Source organism: Leptodactylus fuscus, chromosome 4, assembly GCF_031893055.1.
Source record: "Leptodactylus fuscus isolate aLepFus1 chromosome 4, aLepFus1.hap2, whole genome shotgun sequence".
Taxonomy (NCBI): Eukaryota; Metazoa; Chordata; class Amphibia; order Anura; family Leptodactylidae; genus Leptodactylus; species Leptodactylus fuscus.
Genome location: NC_134268.1, coordinates 137,359,415 through 137,381,213, shown reverse-complemented (window position 1 = coordinate 137,381,213; position 21,799 = coordinate 137,359,415). Strand labels below are relative to the sequence as shown.

The following is a 21,799-nucleotide window of genomic DNA, read 5'->3' as shown; positions in this document are numbered from 1 at the left end:
GGTATGGGCATGCATGGCTTTCAATGGCACTGGGTCACTTGTGTTTATTGATGACATAACAGCAGACAAGAGTAGCCGGATGAATTCTGAAGTGTACCGGGATATACTTTCAGCCAAGATTCAGCCAAATGCTGCCAAGTTGATCGGACGGCGCTTCATAGTACAGATGGACAATGACCCCAAGCATACAGCCAAAGCTACCCAGGAGTTCATGAGTGCAAAAAAGTGGAACATTCTGCAATGGCCAAGTCAATCACCAGATCTTAACCCAATTGAGCATGCATTTCACTTGCTCAAATCCAGACTTAAGGCGGAAAGACCCACAAACAAGCAAGACCTGAAGGCTGCGGCTGTAAAGGCCTGGCAAAGCATTAAGAAGGAGGAAACCCAGCGTTTGGTGATGTCCATGGGTTCCAGACTTAAGGCAGTGATTGCCTCCAAAGGATTCGCAACAAAATATTGAAAATAAAAATATTTTGTTTGGGTTATGTTTATTTGTCCAATTACTTTTGAGCTCCTAAAATGTGGAGTGTTTGTAAAGAAATGTGTACAATTCCTACATTTTCTATCAGATATTTTTGTTCAACCCTTCAAATTAAACGTTACAATCTGCACTTGAATTCTGCTGTAGAGGTTTCATTTCAAAACCAATGTGGTGGCATGCAGAGCCGAACTCGTGAAAATTGTGTCACTGTCCAAATATTTCTGGCCCTAACTGTATAAGGCAGGGAAGCTGAGGATGGAGATTATATGACAGATTAGATTCTTTACTGTCATTTGACTCCAATAATTTCTAGAGGAATCCCCAGTTAAAAATACACTTGGAAATGGCAAAGTTATATGCAGCTGCTCTCAATCCTATATTTTCAACTAGTGGTATCTATGGAAATAACACAGGTAGATTTGTGATGTGTTGCCATATGAAAGCTAAGACCATTTCATAAGATATAAAAATCACTGTTTGAGTTTTTATATTGCCTGAGATATAACTGTTTGAAGCTCAGTGGTCAGCAATATTGCCTTACAGCCCTGGATCCTAGGGTCACATCCAGGGTCGGACTTTCTCACCAGGGAATCGGTGAAACCCCTGATGGGCCCTGAGCCCCAACTATTAATTGTCATTTTGTTAATGCAAATGCTTTGGTCATGCCCCTCATGCATCCTGATCGGTCCCTTAACCAATGCATTTGCAGCACAGGACCTGCATATACTAAGAGAAGAGGGAGCGTCCTTTAGTGCTACAGCAATGATATAGGACACCCCCTTCTCTTGCTAGAGAGGAAAGCCCAGGAGGCAGAGTTAACCACTGTGCAGCACAAGGATCTGCCTGGAGCCTGCTGCTGCCATCAGTATCCTGCAAAGAAGAGGAGGAGAAGAGAGCTCTGTACAACAAAGTGAAAGTAAAACTAGATACCTGCTGGGGTTACTATTCCTAGTAATGTCAGGCATTTGGGGTATTAATTTAGTTTTAGTAACTCCATGTGCCTCACATTAATAGCAATTAACCCCATCATGTCCCTCATATTAACCCCTGTGTGCCTCATATAAGGGTTACTGATGTGTGAGACATGCAGGTGCTAATAAAGGACCTTAATTATGAAGATACATAATTATTACTTCCATATGTCCCACATATCAGTAATAGAGATGAGCGAACAGTGTTCTATCGAACACATGTTTGATCGGATATCAGGCTGTTCGATGTGTTCGATTCGAATCGAACATCACGTGGCAAACTCCAAAAAAATGTGATTCCCCTCCCACCTTCCCTAGCGCTTTTTTTGCACCAATAAGAACACAGGGGAGGTGGGACAGGAACTACGACACCGGAGGCATCGAAAAAAATCGGAAAAAGTCATTGGCTGCCGAAATCAGGTGACCTCCATTTTAGACGAATAGTGGATTTCAAATCCGGGTCATATGAGAATGTGAACTTTGTGACTAAGAGACAGGGATAGCTGTACAGGCAGGGATAGCTAGGGATAACCTTTATTTAGGTAGGAATGTTATTAAAAATAACTTTTTGGGGCTCTATCGGGTGTGTAATTGTGATTTTTGTGACATAAACTTTTTCCCATAGGAATGCATTGGACAGCGCTGATTGGCCAGAGTACGGAATTCGACCAATCAGCGCTGGCTCTGCTGGAGGAGGCGGAGTCTAAGATCGCTCCACACCAGTCTCCATTCAGGTCCGACCTTAGACTCCGCCTCCTCCGGCAGAGCCAGCGCTGATTGGCCGAAGGCTGGCCAATGCATTCCTATGGGTATGCACAGACTTAGCAGCGCTGAGCCAGTTCTGCTCAACTACACCGTGTGCCGGTCAGCCCATCTGATATAGCAGAGCCGAGTGTGCACACTCGGCTCTGCTACATCAGATGTAGCAGAGCCGAGGGTGCACTAGAACCCTTATGCACACTCGGCTCTGCTACATCAGATGTAGCAGAGCCGAGGGTGCACTGGAACCCTTATGCACACTCGGCTCTGCTACATCAGATGTAGCAGAGCCGAGGGTGCACTAGAACCCTTATGCACACTCGGCTCTGCTACATCAGATGTAGCAGAGCCGAGGGTGCACTAGAACCCTTATGCACACTCGGCTCTGCTACATCTGATGTAGCAGAGCCGAGTGTGCATAAGGGTTCTAGTGCACCCTCGGCTCTGCTACATTTGATGGGCTGACCGGCACATGGTGTCGTTGAGCAGAACTGGCTCAGCACTGCTAAGTCTCTGCATTCCCATAGGAATGCATTGGCCAGCCTTCGGCCAATCAGCGCTGGCTCTGCTGGAGGAGGCGGAGTCTAAGGTCGGACCTGAATGGAGACTGGTGTGGAGCGATCTTAGACTCCGCCTCCTCCAGCAGAGCCAGCGCTGATTGGTCGAATTCCGTACTCTGGCCAATCAGCGCTGGCCAATGCATTCTATTAGCCCGATGAAGTAGAGCTGAATGTGTGTGCTTAGCTCAACTATGCCGGTGGAGTAGTTGAGCTAAGCACTCACATTCAGCTCTACTTCATCGGGCTAATAGAATGCATTGGCCAATCAGCGCTGGCCAATGCATTCTATTAGCGTGAGCTGAGTTTGCACAGGGGTTCCAGTGCACCCTCGGCTCTGCTACATCTGATGTAGCAGAGCCGAGTGTGCACACTCGGCTCTGCTATATCAGATGGGCTGACCGGCACACAGTGTAGTTGAGCAGAACTGGCTCAGCACTGCTAAGTCTGTGCATACCCATAGGAATGCATTGGCCAGCCTTCTGCCAATCAGCGCTGGCTCTGCCGGAGGAGGCGGAGTCTAAGGTCGGACCTGAATGGAGACTGGTGTGGAGCGATCTTAGACTCCGCCTCCTCCAGCAGAGCCAGCGCTGATTGGTCGAATTCCGTACTCTGGCCAATCAGCGCTGTCCAATGCATTCCTATGGGGAAAAGCTAGCTTGCGAAAATCGCAAGCTGACAGGGATTTCCATGAAATACAGTGACTTTTATGCCCCCAGACATGCTTCCCCTGCTGTCCCAGTGTCATTCCAGAGGTGTTGGCATCATTTCCTGTGGTGTCATAGTGGACTTGGTGACCCTCCAGACACGGATTTGGGTTTCCCCCTTAACGAGTATATGTTCCCCATAGACTATAATGGGGTTCGAAACCCGTTCGAACACTCGAACAGTGAGCGGCTGTTTGAATCGAATTTCGAACCTCGAACATTTTAGTGTTCGCTCATCTCTAATCAGTAACCCTTATATGGGGCACACAGGGGTTAATATGATGGACGTGATGGGGTTAATTGCTATTAATATGAGGCACATGGAGTTACTAAGCTATAATGCACATGACCAGACTTTTTATCTGCAATTGTGGATAAAAATATGGACTATTATATTTCAATGAGCCCATACAGATAGATGTTGTTCTTTTTGGGGCCATGTGTCCAGGCCAAATTGAAGAGCTGCAGATTATTTAGCAGGTCCTATATCTATCCTATACATGTCCTATATCTTTCCTATCTCTGTCTGCATTTGTGGCCCTGTCAATTCATTTCTAATGTATAGATCAGTGAAAACCACATTGGTGCCATTTGTGTGCAGGAGGCTGAGGCTCCACGTTGCAGAAACAGCATTTTTGTTGCAGATTGTGCTGCGATTTTTTGAGCCAAAGCCAAGAATGACTACTAAAGGAATGGGAAATTTCTCAGAATCTTCTTATATGTCTCCCTTCTGCTCAGAAAAATGCAACAAAATCCACAACAAAAAAAACAACTTGCATTTCCGTAACGTGAGGCTTCAGCCTTAGGGTGTTTCTTTTCAGGTGGTGACACTGTGTAACCAGATGTGTCTATAGGCATAGTAAGCATATAGACAAGTAAGCATAATAAATAAATAAATAAATAAATAATAGGCAAATCCAGTCCCCGGGCACCAGTGCTGTCACTTTGGGGTAACTGTGACACCCATTAATTCCTGGCTGTGGTGTTGCTGTTGCTGCGTCTCCAGGAATTAACTGTGTCTGAAAATTAATCTGCGTTTCACTCACAGAAAAGTAAAAGTACTGGTGTCCAGAGATGCAGCATCCAGGTACATAGTGTGCCGCCCCCTACAGGTGTTACCTCCCTCTGCTCCCAGTCGCATACATTTACTACTAATTGCAGATTACATATGTATTTCCATTATTTCTAATGGAAAAGTACAGGTGTATCCAGTCGAATAAAGGTAAATGCATGTGGCTGGGAGCACAGTATGATATCACACCTATTCTGTGGTTTGTGCTATATGACTATCGTGTAGGGGTCGTCAGCTTTACAATTATTGCTCAGCACTCTGAGGACCTCATCTTTGATTCTTCTTAATGTAAATCGGCACGCTGAACAAAAAAGGTTGCCTACCCCTCTTCTAGACCCCTGTGTAAGCGGACAGAAGAAAATGGCCTCTTACACCAGGCGGGCATGCGCACTCGGCTCTGCCTGAGGCCCAACAGCAGAGCTGACTGCGCATGTGTAGAAGTCTGAACGTAGCTCCGGAAGAAGATGGGCAGAGAGGCCGTTCCTGAAGAAGATGCAGGCAGCACTGGAGATTTCTCTAGCAGTATTGGGGATGCCCCCAGTTCTGTTTGAGTGCTGGGGACCATCCCCAGTGCTGTGAGAGAACTCATTTGCATACAGACGAAAACTGGCATTTCTACCGAACGGTGGCGCGGAGAAGAGATCTAAAGGAGAAGAATAGTCTTTGCCTTTGTTAAGGCTATTCCTACGTGTGATCGAGAAAAAATGTGATTTTAATGATAGAATTCCTTTATTTAAAGACCTTTGATTAATGTTTGAAAGAAATTAATGTGTTTTTAATTATTTATACCTTTTGTTCTGTAAGGTTTCAGTACATCTCAGATGAAATGGGATTCACAATGCAAACAAGTCAACTTTGGGAGGAAATTACAGGAATTATAACCCGCGCCTGCTTGTCCAATCATCTGTATGAAAGTGAAATAAGATATGAAAGCAGCATTGCACTTGGTATGTTTATATACAAAATCTACCACACAGTGTATGATTTGTCTACTCATATCTTTGAATTCTCAGTGGTAGAGGCTTGAGAACTCTCTGACAGTGTTCAAAAATAAGAGATTCTAAAACTATGACCTCCCCTAATAAAAGTCTATCTATAGTCATCTTTAAAAGGGTTAGCCAGTTATTAAAAAATAACAAGATGCATCAATACTAAACCCTTCATTATACATCCTGTTCAAATTCAGCACTGTTTATCTGATTTATTTTCAGGTGTTTACAGCTGTGACATTTTGTTTGCAAGCTCACTGCCTCCTCCTGTGAGCAGCTCAGCCAGAAAACGAAACGTCATAGCAGTATGTGACCTCATTGCCACATGAAGTAATTCATACTGTCCTCGGATGTGGGAGTGATTTATTATTGCTACAGAAAGCATGGCTCTATTTTTTGTACTGTGGAAGAAAGTGGTTAGTCAAAAACTCTATGCACAATTGTGCTGAAAAGTTTACATACACCGGCAGATTTTTTGGTTTTTGGGGGTGCCTTTTTTCAGAGAATATGAATGATAACACAAAAACTTTTTCTCCATTCATAGTTAGTGGTTGGTTGAAGCCATTTATTGTCAAACCAAAAAAATTGCCAGGGTATGTAAACTTTTTAGCACAACTGTAATTTCAAGAGGTCATTTTCACACCTTCAGGAACCCTAAAGAGGCCTTCCAGCTCTCTCCCCATAATAATTATCACAGGTGTTTGACATTGATTTCAGTGAATATACAAACACAAAAAACACCAGAAAAAATATATAATCAAAAATATAAATTTAATTAATGTAAAATTGTACAGACTACACACAACAACAGACAATATATATAGGGGAGCAGAATAAACCCAATAGGGTGCGGTGAGGAGGAGGTATTCATGTATAACTACATATTATATGTTAATGGGATCACATGTGTTGTGTAATACCAATATACCATCAAAATCTAGAAGTTACAGTAAGTGGTGGGAGGGGGCTTAGTTAGGGATTGATTTTATATTTATGCTGGACAACCCTTTTAACCTGGGAACTGGTTGTTGGATGCCATCTCTTCATGAATATATATATATATACCAAATGTCTGCCCCAGACACATTTTCTGATGATCCGGTGACGTTCTGTTTCCTCATTTCTGGAATCAAAATATGACCAATACTAACCCCTCTTCCCCCCGTCCCTCTCATACTTACCCATCTTCATTCTTCTGTCCCCAAGCAGCACTTCCTCTGTTTCTGCCGACGCCTGCACATTAGAACTTTATTGTGCAGTTGCTTGCAGATGCTGCCGGGACCGAAGAAAATGATCTCCTAGATACAGAAGACAGGTAAGTATGATTTGAGCGGGGGATTGGGGCTGAGTTAGGTAGGTAGGTAGATAGATACGGCTAGTAGTCCATGGGCTAGTTAGGGAAACAGGGATGGGGTGTGAGAGTGAGAGGGGGTTTATGGGAGTCAAAAAGGGTAGGGAAGCATGTAAACAAATCCAGAAGATACCAAGATCTCCCAGAGAAAGACAGGCATCACTCAAACCACTGCTAAAAATATTTGGTACAATTATTAACACATTAATAGCACTAAAATATATATATATTTTTTTTTTAAAGAATTTTTTTTTTTGCCTGGAAAACCCCTTTAATTCTGTGGTTCCTGAATAAGCTATATTTCTCAATCTCCCAGAGAAGGGAGGGAAGTCAGGGTTGGGTGATAAAGAGCAGGACATTGTCTGCAAATGCCAAAATCTTTAGGCGCAGCCGCAGATCACTGACACGTAGTCTCTGTATGTCAGGGTTGCGACAGATAGCAGGTGCTCCATGACAAGGACATACCAGATAGATAAAAGAGGACATTCCTGGCAATATCAATTACGCGTGGTCAGGGGGAAAGGGTGCCATTGACCTGGATTTAAGCTTGTGGAGCATTGTTAAATTGATGTTTTCAATGTTTGTATTATAATATTTTGTATGTTTGACCCACTAGATTAATTATCATCACTTTTTTGTCATAACTGAAGCCAGAACTCTATGGCACCTATGAACTGGTGTAGATTTTACACAGTCGCTCAGCCTGTTGGTGGATATTCCTGATTTATGATAAGTTCTCTATACTTTGTCATAAAACAGGCTAATCCGCTGGCAGTTCAGGGATCATCAAGACCAACATATGATACACTATTCTTAATGAATCCCCCAAGATGTCTTAGGTCGTTTTGCTGGTGTTTTATCCATTCATTTCTATATAGGACCAGATGTAACAAATGTAGCAAAATCAAATATATATCTGTAATACAGTTTAAAGTTCCGCAAATAATATGTTTGCAAATATCTTAGCCCATAGTTTTAAATGAAAGGCTTGTACTTTGTTTCAGCTAACCTGTGCTTAATGGAAAGTTATGATTGGACCACATTTGTGGAAATCTTATTAAAGTCTTTGGAAAATGTGAAAAGGTAAGCAATTTCATTTACATTTTTGCACACAATAACTGGAATATTCTGTTACATTCAGACATACTATGTTTTCAATTATGTAATTATTGAGTCTACTATAATTGTTTATAATGAAGATGCAGATACAGATTTAGCCCAATGAATGTTCATTTTCACACTTTTACAAATTTGGGTAGTGTGTCATCAATGGGAAGCCGCTGTGCTTCGCAACATGCATAGTGCTGGAATTGTGATAGAAACATTCATTAATGCAAGGAACATTCGTTTGATGCTACTACATCTTTAACTTTCTAGGACTTAAATGGATTGTCCATTTTAAAACAAAAATAGCACTTGACAACTGAGGCCAGGTGGCTACGTGAAATTTTTATACAGTTCACTAACTGAACACCAACAACTGATAATACATTTTCTATTTCTATTTTCTATAATAGAAACTTTTCTTTTTCGGCAAGGATCAAAAACAGTACGAACATACAGGTGGTGCTGAAACTTTAGGGACTTTTTTTTGTTTTAAATGATCACTGTTGTTTACATAACTAGGGCTATAAGACGCACCTAGGTTGTAGAGGAGGAAAATAGGGAAAAAAATTTTGAAGCAAGAAATGGTAAAATATTTAATTTATGGGAGTTGTAATTGTGCAACAGCTGCAAGGCCACATTGACCGGTGACCCTGCAGCTGTACGGTGATGCATAGAGCGTTTTTTTTTTTTTTTTTTTTTTGCGGGGCCAGATATACTTTATAGTTACACCATTTTGGGAAATGGCTATTGCTTAGACCATCTTTTACTTAAATCGGAGGCAAACGGTGAAAAAAAATGGCGGTTTGGCACTTTTGATTTTGACGTTTTCCATACAGGAAAAATATTAGTAGACCGGGCACTTTCAGACACAGGGATACCTAATGTGTATGTGTTTCACAGTAATTTTCTACTTTTATATGTATTCTAGGGAAAGGAGGTAATTTAGAACTTTTATTTATTTTATTTTTTATTATATATTTTTTAATCTTTTTTTTTATTTTTTTTTTACTATTTTATTATCCCACAAGGGATCTTGAACCTGCAATCATTTGATTGCAAGTCCCATAGACTGCAATACAACTGTATTATATTTGTTGTCGGGGCCACTTGCGGGGACATTACTACTTGTCTGATGGCCACTTGGGGACATTATTATTTGTCTGGGGCCACTTGGGGACATTATCACTTGTCTGGGGGCCACTGGGGGACATTATCACTTGTCTGGGGGCCACTAGGGGACATTATTGCTAGTTTAGGGCAACTAGGACGTTATTAATTGTCTGGGGCTTACTGGAGAACATTACTACTTACCTGGGAGCCAGAGTGGACAATTATTTTGTGTCTGGGGGCCACTGGGGAACATTATTAGGTTCTGGTGGCTACTGGGGGGAATTATTACATGTCTCAGGGCCGCTGGAGGGCATTATTATAAAATAGTAAAAAAATAAAAATAAAAAAAAAGCTTTAAAAATATATAATAAAAATATGAAATAAATAAAAGTTCTAAATCACCTCCTGTCCCTAGAATATATATATAAAAGTAGAAAATCATATATCATAAACCACCGGTTTTTTTTTCAATAAAAGGTGATCTAAGAAATAGATATTCCCCAAAATGGTATAACTAAAAAGTACTTCTGGCCCCGCAAAAAAATCACTCTATGCATCCCCGTACAGCTGCAGGGTCACCTGTCAATGTGGCCTTGCAGCTGTTGCAAAACTACAACTCCCATATATTAAATATTTTACCAGTTTTTGCTTCAAAATTTTTTTTCCCTATTTTCCTCCTCTAAAACCTAGGTGCGTCTTATAGTCCGAAAAATACGGTAATATCCTGTACAATGTACTGGGAAACTAGAAAATAAATCACAACCACATCAGCTTTGGAAATTGTAGCATGTCCACTGTGCATATTTTTCTGGAAGCAGTGGATGGGATTCGCTAGAATCCCATCCACCTTGCAGTGACTGAAAACCACCACAGTTTTGCCATACAAAACTAGAAAACTTCAGTTTTCTTGCCAAGGCTTATAGAGTGTCTAGTAGTGGCAGACAACAGTAGCATTCATGTTTATATGAAGGTTGGAGCTCTATTAAATTTAGATCTAATTGCATCCACACATTGAAGAAAAATATCCACATCAGACATATTGTCATAATGACTTTCTGTGAAAAGTGAAGTGGGAAAATCCGTAATGCGTTTCCGCCATGTTTTTGTGCAGCAGCGCTTTTTGACTGCGGCTCACCGCATGAGGCCAAAGCCTTAAAGTCTTTTTAAGCTAATTTTTATAGGAATAAAACAGTGATTTTCCTGAAAATGTAGCTGCAATGCAGAAAAATTCAGAAAGTGAAGAAGCAGCCCTTCAAGGTACTATCATTAGTTTGACACTATTTCCCTGATGACAGATTGCCTTTATGCTAAGGCCCCAGATACTTGGCTGCAGCCAAAAAGTGGCATGGCAGAAACGCATCAAATTCGTTCCCCACAGTACTTTTTTACAGAAAGTCTGCAGAATTTTCCTCTGCAGACTTTCTGCTCCTATTATACTTATACAGAAAAACTCCAGCTGCAATTTATAAAAACACAATTGTTTTTGATATCACAGCATTTCCACTAGAGATTTCTTCTGCAATGTGTGGATAGAAATAGCCAGAATTCCATCCACTTTGTAAGTACTGCAAAACTCTGTGGTTGTTGCCTTAATGAAGACCTTTCTTGTCTTTGGGGACATACGGTTTTATATACTGCTAGAGAACTGACAGTGCTCTGAATTCAGCGCACTGTTGGCTTTCCCATTAAGTGCCCCAGTGGAAGAGCTATCAGTCCATTTACCGATAGCTCTTCACTATCAGAAGGGCATGCCTGACAGTCTAACTGGGACACTGACGATGATGCATTGAGGAACCCACTCCCCCTTTCCTGACAGTACCTCCCGTCATCACTGGGCAGTAAGGAACGCCCCCTCACAATATAACGCTACACACAGTACTGTCTGGAGGGGTATTCCCAGTTAGACTGTCAGGAACGCCCTTCTGACAGTGAAGTGCTATCAGTAAATTCACTAAAATCTCTTGCACTGATGCATGTAATGGGAAAGCTGACAGTGCTCTGAATTCAGCGCACTGTCGGCTTTCTAGAAGTATATAAAACCGCATGTGCCTGAGGACATGAAAGGTCTTCTTTAAGCTAAATTTTATATTTGATAAAATATTAGGACACAAGAAAGATTGTTGCTTCTGATGTATTAAGGTCACAGAAAATTGGCTAGACTGGATACAATGAAAGCAACCTCTCAGTTTTTATATTCTTGATGATTTTATAATTGAAAGCTTCTAAGTTACAAACCATTGCCTGCATACAGAATGATATTTGTACTGCTTTGTTCAGGAAGTAGTATTCGTGAAATTTGTAATTTCATTTGCATCCACTGTATTGTAACAAAAGCAATCTATTCATTTGTCTTACAGGATATTTTCCCTCCTTCCAGTTCTATATAATAGAAGAGATAATGATGTTGGCAATTCACTGCCAACACATTTTAATGCATCCTATCAACCTTCAAGACTTATGAAAACACCTTTATTTAGCTTTAAGAAAATGCTAAGAGGACTTCAAGACAAAACCTTACTAAATCAGCTCATAACTTTATATCAAGAACTACGGAAGCAAACATCTGAGGATATCAGGTTCAGTCATTCGGCGTTTTATTTGTGGCTTCCAACTTTCTATAACATTACTGGGACTTTTCCAGATCTATTTCCTGCTTTAAAACATGACACTCACGTCAACCACATAGAAGTATACACTCTTTTTAAAGAAATGTTTGAACATTTTTCTAGGTTTCATGCTCATAACTGCAGCAACAAACTAAATCTACCGCAGCAATATTATAATGAAATACAATATAACAACAGAACAAATACAGATGAGTTTAATAGACAAATGGCTGCATATCTGAAATGTTTGAATGATGGATTTGACCTGGCAAAAGTGGAAGAACGGCCCATGGAATTGTTAAAAAATTTATTTTTTTCATTTCTATTTGAAAAATACTCAAAATCATTGCAGTCACAAATAATGAGAATGAAGAATGAGCTAACTAATACAGGAAATAGACTTCGAGAAAGTCATTTAGAAATGAGCTCCAATTATTTTCGAGATGTCAGAAATCTATCTGTAGATTTTGTAAATGGATTTTTGAGATTTAATTTACAACATCATGACATAAACCTGACCAAACTACAAACACGTATTCAAAAGGAAATTTTTATTAAAATGCTACATGAGATTTACTACAAAATTATCTCCTCTACAATGAGTGACTATTTAGATCTTAGGAAGATCTTGGTATATATGTTTCAGCCTCCATATTCTGTGATGATTAACCAATTTGGATACAATGAGTCCTTTTCTGATGACGTGTCAACTTCTGAAGAATCGCTATATAACATTTCATTGGGATGTGATGATATCTTACACAATATGCTATCAAATATTATGAGTTCCAGTCCCTTAAAAAAAATCTTACCCAACATAACCAATAGCCTTCTGTCATACTACAATGTTTCTGAGGAAGAAGCAAAGAGTACCCTTACTCTGATTAAGTCTTGTTTTTTTACAACAACAGTTCAAGAATTCTTCATAGATTTGAAGGTTTACTTTTCAGACAACTACTCCAAATCTCTTCTGGATTTCTTAAAGAAACATTGCAAATCTTTATATTCAAAGACAGATTCAACATACAGTAACTTATTTACAAATCAAGGGATGGCTAGCGTATTCTTTCTTAATTTTATTTTACAGAATTTTCTGAATGATTTTTTCAATAATCCCTTTACTAACCCTCAAAAATTCCTTCACAATATACAATTTGATGAAAATGCTGTGAAATCTACGTGTAAATTCCTAGAAGCTGTAAAGATACAAACTGACAAAGATATAACCATGGATGATATCAATGTTATGCTTCTGAACTATGTTAACAGATTTCAGGAAGATATATCTTCTGAAAGTGGAGGTGAGGGCAATGTCACCTCCGAGCACATAGAACCTGTATTATTTTTAATTCTAAGTAGGTACATAGCACACAATCTAACCTATGCTAGAAATCTTTGCTCCCTGCTAAGAAATACAGATAATGATTTGAAGGGCTCAAAATATTTTGTTTTTTTAGGCCACAATAACCTGCATGATTTACCTTCTATAAATATTTTATGTAGAGTTATTTCAAAAACTTCAAATTTCAATATTTTCCAAAAGCAGTACTTGGACATCTTAGCAGTGGCTTACAATTTGCCATATTTGTTGTCTCATTTTGATGAAGAAACCAATATGGAAAATGAAATATTAAAAAACATTCTAAATTATTTATCTTCTTTTTACAATATAAATTCAGACGTCCAAAAACCCGTTCTACCTATGGACATATTTACCTTCCTTTATTCAATTCATTCTATAATAGACACTCAAATAATGGATGGAGCAGAAAACCAAAGGCAACACGAACTATTAGGCTCAATACTAAATATATTTGCAAAGGAATTTAACAATGTTGAATCCTTGTTGCTACATCGGTTAAACAGACTCATTGGATCCTTAGATAATCAAGATGATGATGACACGGAGACATTTTTATTAATGGAAAACATCAGCAATGGAGAATTTCAGAAGATTCTACAAAACACATATGAGGTGTTCACTAACTTATTGAAAGAAACAGAACAAAATAAAAGCATTTCATTTTTGTTTAGCTTTCTAAATCCGCATCATTTGTATAATGACACTGGTCATTTCTCACTGCAACACTTTATTTGGCAGCTAAGATCTCTTTTGGAAGATGATGTAGAAGTTAAACAATTTGCAAAGACTTTGTCAGAATTTTCATCTTGGCTGAAAGGGAACGAAGTTATTGCTGAAAATGATTGGAAACAACTGATTTTCCAGACACTGCACATGGCAAAGGCTTTGATGTCTACATATCAGCTGCCCTTTATCTCGATACGGCATCATGCAATCATTTATTTTATTGAATATTTAGAAGAAAGTTTAGTAAACCCTCAAAAGTAAGTGGAGACATTATATAAACAATTATATTAGACCATGTAGAATTATAAATATAGTAGCTTTTACCCGCGACTTCATCTGCGGTGATTTGAGAATTGGGCGGACACAGACGTGTGAAACTGTAAAAGTGTGTATGTAGTAATACAGACAATTTGTTGTTATTTTCAGAGGCTTTTTATTTCGTTACTTTCAGCTGGTCTATGGTAAAGTAGACATGTACATACTGGACTTTTTTATGCTCTCCGCTGCAAAACCTTTTTTTTTTTAAACCAGACACAGAATCGGACATGCAGTACCCGGTGTGACAGGTTTCCGGCTTCTGCATGCAGAAGATGGAAACCTAATACGGAGTACCGAACGGTAGTGTGAACCCAGCATCAGCCGCGCTTAGGGGTGAACTGTGTGACAACAGAAGATGGAACCGCATGAACAGAGAGCAGACGGTGGTGTGAACTGAGTGTACAGGAGCCTTGACACGGAGTGAACGTGTGTGTATTTGTGTAAAATACACGTGTAAAATTAAGACTCCTATTGACTTCAATGACATTTTACAGGCGTGTAAAAAATATCATTGAAGTGAATGGGAGTCTTATTTTTACATGTGTATTTTGGCAAAATACACGTATGTTTACGCCATGTGAAGGCTCCCTAAGGGTTTTTTTTGCAACCACAATAGGGCGGGTAGCTGGGGCTAGGAGTCCTGCTTTTGTGAGTCTCCTGCTAGGAAGCCATGTTGTTTAGTGGCACCAAAAGCAGCCTATGTTTCAATCCCAAGCGAAAACTATGTTTGTGGAAAATTTCATGAAAATCCGTCAAGGCGTTTTAGCGTGATTGAGGAACAAACATCCAAACATCCAAACACATCTTAGTAGGATTGTTATGTTTCAACAAAGTTGCATGATCCTCTATTTCTGAACATACTGAATGTTAATGCTATTTAATGCTATTTTATTACTCCTAATTTAATACGTAAAATTTCTATTAATAATGGTTTAACATAGCTGAAGAATAAACATGAAAATTTACTCTGCTGACTGTGAAAAGTGCTGCAGGAAAAAAGAGGCAAAAGCGTTTTATTGCTGACATTAACTAAATTGTTGCAAACCGAAGTGTCTACATTAGTAAGGATACAAGTTACAGTGCTTACATAATAACAGCAAAGTGGATCAGGTCAGCACAATAAATACAGTATCAAGTAGATTGAGTTAAAGTGCGGGTTATGTGTTGAGTTTGTGATGAGCAATTGGTTTAAGACCACAGCCCCCATGTTTTATAGGGGGTGTGTCTCACAAAGTAAAGTGAAAAGATCCATTCATTTCAATGGAAGCATCAGAGATAGCCTTGTGCTGTATTCTGGCTGTCTCCTGCGCTCCTATTGGAGTAAATAGGAATGTCAACCATTACCAATCCCACCCAGTCCCACCCATATTCAGTCTAGCTGTGGTTAGGTTGAATGTGGAACATGAAAAAGGTCCTCTCAATTTACTTCATGGAACAACCCCTTTAAGGTAACACCGTCTTGAGCCCTATTCCCAACTGCAAAGTTCTTCACATAGGTACAATTGCTGAATTTTATTGCGTCAGTGGGTGGCTCTTCATCTCACCTTTTAAGAGGGATGAGTAATTTAGCAGCTTCAAGAAGCCAAGTAATTATTGTTTATCAGGCTTAAAATCTTGTACTGAGAGCCACAGCCACAATGCTTCTGGCCCGAAGGAGATATCCCTATTAGAAATTCTCTTGTTTTCTCTTTCAATTACCTTCCAAAAGGGCTTTTGAGCAATTGAACTAATATGAAAGAGGGAGAACCTTCAGAAAGCCCAGATCTCCTGCAGTGGGCAGTAGTGGACAAGTTAACTCCTTTAAGAAATACCAGAGACTTATACCAGTGGGTCAACTTTTTTTTATTGAGCTTTCTTGGAGTCTGACACATCTGGAGAAACCATGTGACAATGACAGCATGAGTTTTATTTCATTTTTTTAAATTTCAGTATAATTTTTCTACCCTTCAAGGGTGTAAAGGGGAGATTCATCGTAACAAGCTGGGCCTTAATATTGGCAAGAAGTGGAGTATTGTTAAGAGAGAAGAACTGATGGGGCAGCTGATATTTTGAATCTGAATACACAATAGCATGTTCTGGCTATATAAACTTTGTGATAGATTTAAAGGATGGATATGTATGCATATATATTGAGGATCTCGGACATATTATAATTGATTTTGAAGTTGGAGGTTAAACTGAATTGTTCATAAATTCAATGTTCCACTGGGATCGCAGAACACTAAATCATTGGCGAAAGACATTGCAACATGTTTAAACATTCAACTTCCAAACCTCATATTTCTAGGAATTTTCTCATCTTATGAAGTAATGTCTCCATCACCAATATAAATTGAGCTTCTGTATTTGGAAGGAACCAGAATTCCATTAACTCTTATGCAGGCCGATGGGTTAGTGTAGAGAGAGAATACATTGCAATGATGAAGGCAAGTGGGAAATTGAACTTTTCCAGAGTGACTTTCCTATATATCCAACTGACCCTATCAAAGGCCTTCTCAGCATTTGTGTTGAGAAGCATCAAGGGTATGTGGTGTTTTTTGCATAGTAAGTGGCATGGATCAGGCTACAGGTAATGAATTTGACTTCCCTACCAGACACTATTCCAGGGTGATCTGGGCCAACCAAATTTCTTAGGACCTTAGCCATAAATTTCTAGTAGCAAATTTATCTTATATGGAAGGTAATTTAAAGTCTTTGTTTGATTTCTCCAAGGTTGATACTCGTGAAATAAGAGTATTGATCTGTTTCTTGCAACATAACTATAGATAACATGCACTTAGTAGGGAAATTATAGAACAACATAAACAGGACATCGGGGTTCGTGGTCATGACATTAAACTCTATCATTCAAATGAAATGACAAAACTGAAAAATGAACCAATGTCATTTCTTTTTGGGGTTGGGAATGTTGTGATAGTATTAGGGTGCTGCGTGGGTGAAGGGAGGATCATGTTAAAATATAATGTTAGAAATCATGTACATGAGGGCAGCTTGTGATTGGTTAAACTACTACCAAAATAGAACTGTAAACATGGTATCAAGCTGCTACGTAGTGAAATGCAGAATTAATTGAAACATTTTAATTGACCTGAATGACTTAAATTAAATTTGAATTGCTTTTATTGGCATCACCTTGTTATTTATTATGATATTATGGATTAAACTGCAGAGCAGCATTTTTTTAAAATCAGCTGCTTCTTATTGAGCTATTGCAATAGGTAGCAGTCGATAATTTTCACTCACTTGTCCACAGTCCTGTTCAGGCCATCCTCTGCTGCACTTACGTCACAACACTCCAGCATTATGCGTTCATAAGTGTTGGCTACAGAAGTACTCTGGAGGTGGCAGAGAGGGCATCATGGACAGGAGCTTGGACAGGTGAGCAAAAATTATCAGTAGCACCTTAACATGTGGTGTGAGTATGTAGGTTATAAAAGAGGGATATATACTGTCTGTTTTTATTTGAGAGGGGCATCCATAGTTTGCCTCAGGCAGCAGAGAAGCTATATTCACCGTTGATTGTGATACTGAATCACTTGGAGGGGTGCGTAGCCTGGTGTATTTACACGAGCCCTATACTAGGTTGTTGAAGTGTTTTTGACATGATTGGAAAGAAGAGGTAAAAGCTTCTGTCTACGTCATGGACTGGGCTTGCCTGTTTTCCAGGCTTTCCACTCTACCACCAATTTGCTTAATTTCACATTTATTATTCTGTAGTTCTCTTATTACTGGTTCCAGAATTTTAGTTTATGATCTGATGAAGGAGTATTGGGTGACAACCATGTGTTTATTGATTAGTGATTCCTCATCATCACTTAAACCTTCAGAAGTTTTGATCAGTGTTTGTTTATGAGGTGCTATCTTAATCAACACATCCGACTTTGAGGTGGGTTTTGTGGCACTTGGCTTCAAGGCTATCTGGAGAGAGAGATCAAGGTTCTGGTGTGTCCCATAACATGTCACTGATGTGGTTATTTGTTGGGCAATTCCCATGAGAGTCATATCGCAAGGTGCGTCTGGCAGTTTTGTTTGGACCGAATACATGCAAATACATTGGAATGTCAATATGTGACATTATACTGTGTGGAAGGACCACTATGGGACTTTATACTGTGTGCAGGGGCTACTAAGGGATATTATACTGTGATATTATACTGTGTGCAGGGGCCATTATATAAAAATTTACTGTGTGGAGAAGCCACTGTAGGATATTATACTATTTGAAGGGGCCGTCATGGGACATTATACTGTGTGGAGGGGTCAGTATAGAATATTATACTTTCTGTCATATTATAGCATACCTTATGCTATCAGTAAGGTATTGCTCAGTGTGCCGGTCTCTTGGTGGTGAGTGGGAACAGGATTGCCATTTGTAAAGACTGGAGGAGTCTCAAGATGGCACTGTGGTGGACAGGAGATAGTAAATGCGCATCATATGTACACAGGGAAGTTCGCTACTACTATATGCACTGGGTGGGAACAACCATCTACAACAACCCCCAGGATTTTTTGAAAAAAATAAAAAAAAGGCTCTGCCCACTTTTTTGTTGACTCCGCCCATTCTCATTCATTTTTCATGTGCTCCCACACAGTATAATCCTCCTACAGTCACCCGTAAATTATATGTCCCCCCTCCATCACTCCCCCAGTTTCATATACACCCTTCATCTGCCCCTAGTTTCATGTCCCCCCTCCATCTCTGTCCCCAGTTTCATGCCGTTCTCCCCCTTCATCTGCCCACAGTTTCATGTCCCCCCGTCTCTGCCCCAGTGTCATGCCGTTCTGCCCCCTTCATCTGCCCCAGTGTCATGCCGTTCTCCCCCTTCATCTGCCCCAATGTCATGCCATTCTCCCCCCACTTAATCTGCCCCAGTGTCATGCCATTCTCCCCCTTCATCTGCCCCAGTTTTATGCCGTTCCCCCCTTCATTTGCGCCAGTGTCATGCCGTCCCCCTTCATTTGCCCCAGTGTCATGCTGTTCTCTCCCCCTTCATCTGCTCCAGTGTCATGCCATTCTCCCCCCTTCATCTGCCCCAGTGTCATGCCGTTCTCCCCCCTTCATCTGCTCTAGTGTCATGCTGTTCTCCTTTCCCTTTATCTGCTCCAGTGTTATGCCGTTCTACCCCCTTCATCTTCCCCAGTGTCATGCCGTTCTCTCCCCCCTTCATCTGCCCCAGTGTCATGCCGTTCTCCCTCCCTTCATCTGCTCCAGTGTTATGCTGTTCTCCCCCCCTTCATCTGCCCCAGTGTCATGCCGTTCTCCCCCCTTCATGTGCCCCAGTGTCATGCTGTTCTCTCCCCCTTCATCTGCCCCAGTGTCATGCCGTTCTCCCCCCCTTCATCTGCCCCAGTGTCATGCCATTCTCTCCCCCTTCATCTGCCCCAGTGTCATGCTGTTCTCTCCCCCTTCATCTGCCCCAGTGTCATGCTTTTCTCTCCCCCTTCATCTGCCCCAGTGTCATGCTATTCTCTCCCCCTTTATCTGCCCCAGTGTCATGCTGTTCTCTCCCCCTTCATCTGCCCCAGTGTCATGCCTTTCCCCCCCACTCCCTCATCTGCCCCCAGTTTCATGGGCCCCCTACATTATGTTCCACCTTAATGTTTAACACAAAAAAAAACACTTACACTCACCTTCCATCGCTCCCCCACTGCTCTCTCCGCTCTCTTACTTGCTCACATAGTTGTAGGTGCGATGTGACGTCATCACATCACGTCTACAAATGCAGGAGAGCAGCGTTAAAGCAGGAGCTGAGCTGTGACAGCTCCTGCTTTAAATGCCTATGTACTCAGCTCACCAGCGTCTGTAGGGACATGCAGACTGGGACCGTTTTGTTACGTCCGGGCTGCAGACGGCAGTTGCCCGTCTCTTCCGGCCCTGGATCTGCCGCTGAGCGAGTAGTATTTGATCAATACCTCCCCGCCATAGGTTTCTGTTTAAGCGGCCGAACACCAAGGGGTTAAGTGCATAGTATATTCAAAGCGTTTAACCACTTGGTGTTCGGCCGCTTACACGGAAACTTACGGCGGGGAGGTGTTCGATCAAATACTACTCGCTCATCTCTAGTAGTATTCAATCTCAATAGTAATCTAATAGTTAAAATGCAAACATGTTAAAAATATCATCCATCAAATATTTCAGTCAAGATACTTCTGTATATTTACTATAATTTTTAATACATTTAACCTAATTATCATAAATTGTTTGAATATTTTCAGTGATTAGTGTTAAGTACACAATTAAACACACACTTATGTCAATAAGAAAAGTTAAGTGCATTTGATTATGATGAACTTGATTTACATGATCTTTTGCAATCAAACAAAATCACATTTTATTATTTATTAAATGCTATATGTCTTTTCTTATTATTTGCACTGATAATTAAAGAGGACCTTTTATATCTTCGGAGATGGGCAGAGCTTCTGTCAGCTTTGCTGTATGCTCCTTGGCGCCAGAGACCCTGGTGTCATTAGTTTGCCATTTCTGAGGACAGGAAAGATCCTCATGCATTCACACAATGTAACGTTGCGTGTGATCTGGCACGTATACAAGTGTCGGCAGATGACGCAACTGCAAAATCACGGGTGCAAAGTAACGCGGCGTATACGCTCCTAACTCCCATTGAGATGAATGGGAGCATTTTGAGCGCGTCATCTGCCGGCACATGTGTACATGCCAGATCACGTGCAACGTTACATCATGTGAATGCACTCTAAGTGAGATAAAGACTCCTTAGTACTACTAAGCACACAGGAAAGCACCTTGATGGTAGAGCACAAAGATTACCTATAAGTCTATATGGGATACTATCTGTGGCATAACTAGAAATGGCGCCCCCCCTCCCCCCTGACCAACCCCCCGACTAACCCCCCGACTGACCGACCGACCCCCCCCCCCAGCCCCCGGCACACAGTAGTATGCCCCATAGTGGCCCTGCACACAGTATTATGCTCATTATGGACCACCCATGAACAATTAATATACTATGGGGTCTTTTCAAAAAAACACAAACACATAATTATGTGCTCAGGGACATAACGACGTTATGCTTTTATGAGTATATGAATACAGGTAGTCCTCGACTTACGACGTTGATCCGTTCTTGCGCGGCGTCGTAAACCGAATTTTGACGTAAGTCGGAAACCTACCATACCGACGCCGCGTAGGAACGGATCAACGTGATTTAGTGTGCAGCGGCTCCCCCCCCCTTTAAAATAAAACCCTGAAACAGAATGTGAAACTTACCGTACGGTGCAGGGTGGGCGGGCATTCAGGCCTCCTCTTCCTCCGATGTTCCGTCCTCCTCCTCCGGCGCTCGCAAACTGATAATAGCCTGGGCGCATGCGCAGTAGCCGTAATAGAAGCATTATGATACTGTGCATGCGCCCAGGCCATTATCAGTTCGCGAGCGCCGGAGGAAGTGGTCAGGACATCGGAGGAAGAGGAGGCCTGAATGCCCGCCTGCCCACCCTGCACCGTTCGGTAAGTTTCACATTCTGTTTCAGGGTTTTATTTTACAAGCTCACTTGTAACAGCAAGCTGCCAGCTCTCTTCCGATGAGCAAGGACGAGCCTGCTGCAGAACCAGCATTGATTTGCCGCAGGCTAGTCCTTGCTAGCTGGGAGTGCTGGCAGTTTTCTGTTACAAGGGAGCTGTCGTAACCACGAAACGTCGTAAC

General features: G+C 41.0%; 1 protein-coding gene across 1 annotated transcript in view; it reads left to right on the top strand.

Moving 5' to 3' along the window:
• ABCA13 (ATP binding cassette subfamily A member 13) overlaps positions 1–21,799 on the top strand; it is a 369,133-nt gene that overhangs the window by 17,034 nt on the left and 330,300 nt on the right. The window contains exons 5-7 of the mRNA XM_075271925.1: positions 5,355–5,497; positions 7,895–7,973; positions 11,465–14,059. Of these exons, the coding sequence (XP_075128026.1) occupies positions 5,355–5,497; positions 7,895–7,973; positions 11,465–14,059 (2,817 nt within the window). The remainder of the gene's footprint in view (positions 1–5,354; positions 5,498–7,894; positions 7,974–11,464; positions 14,060–21,799) is intronic.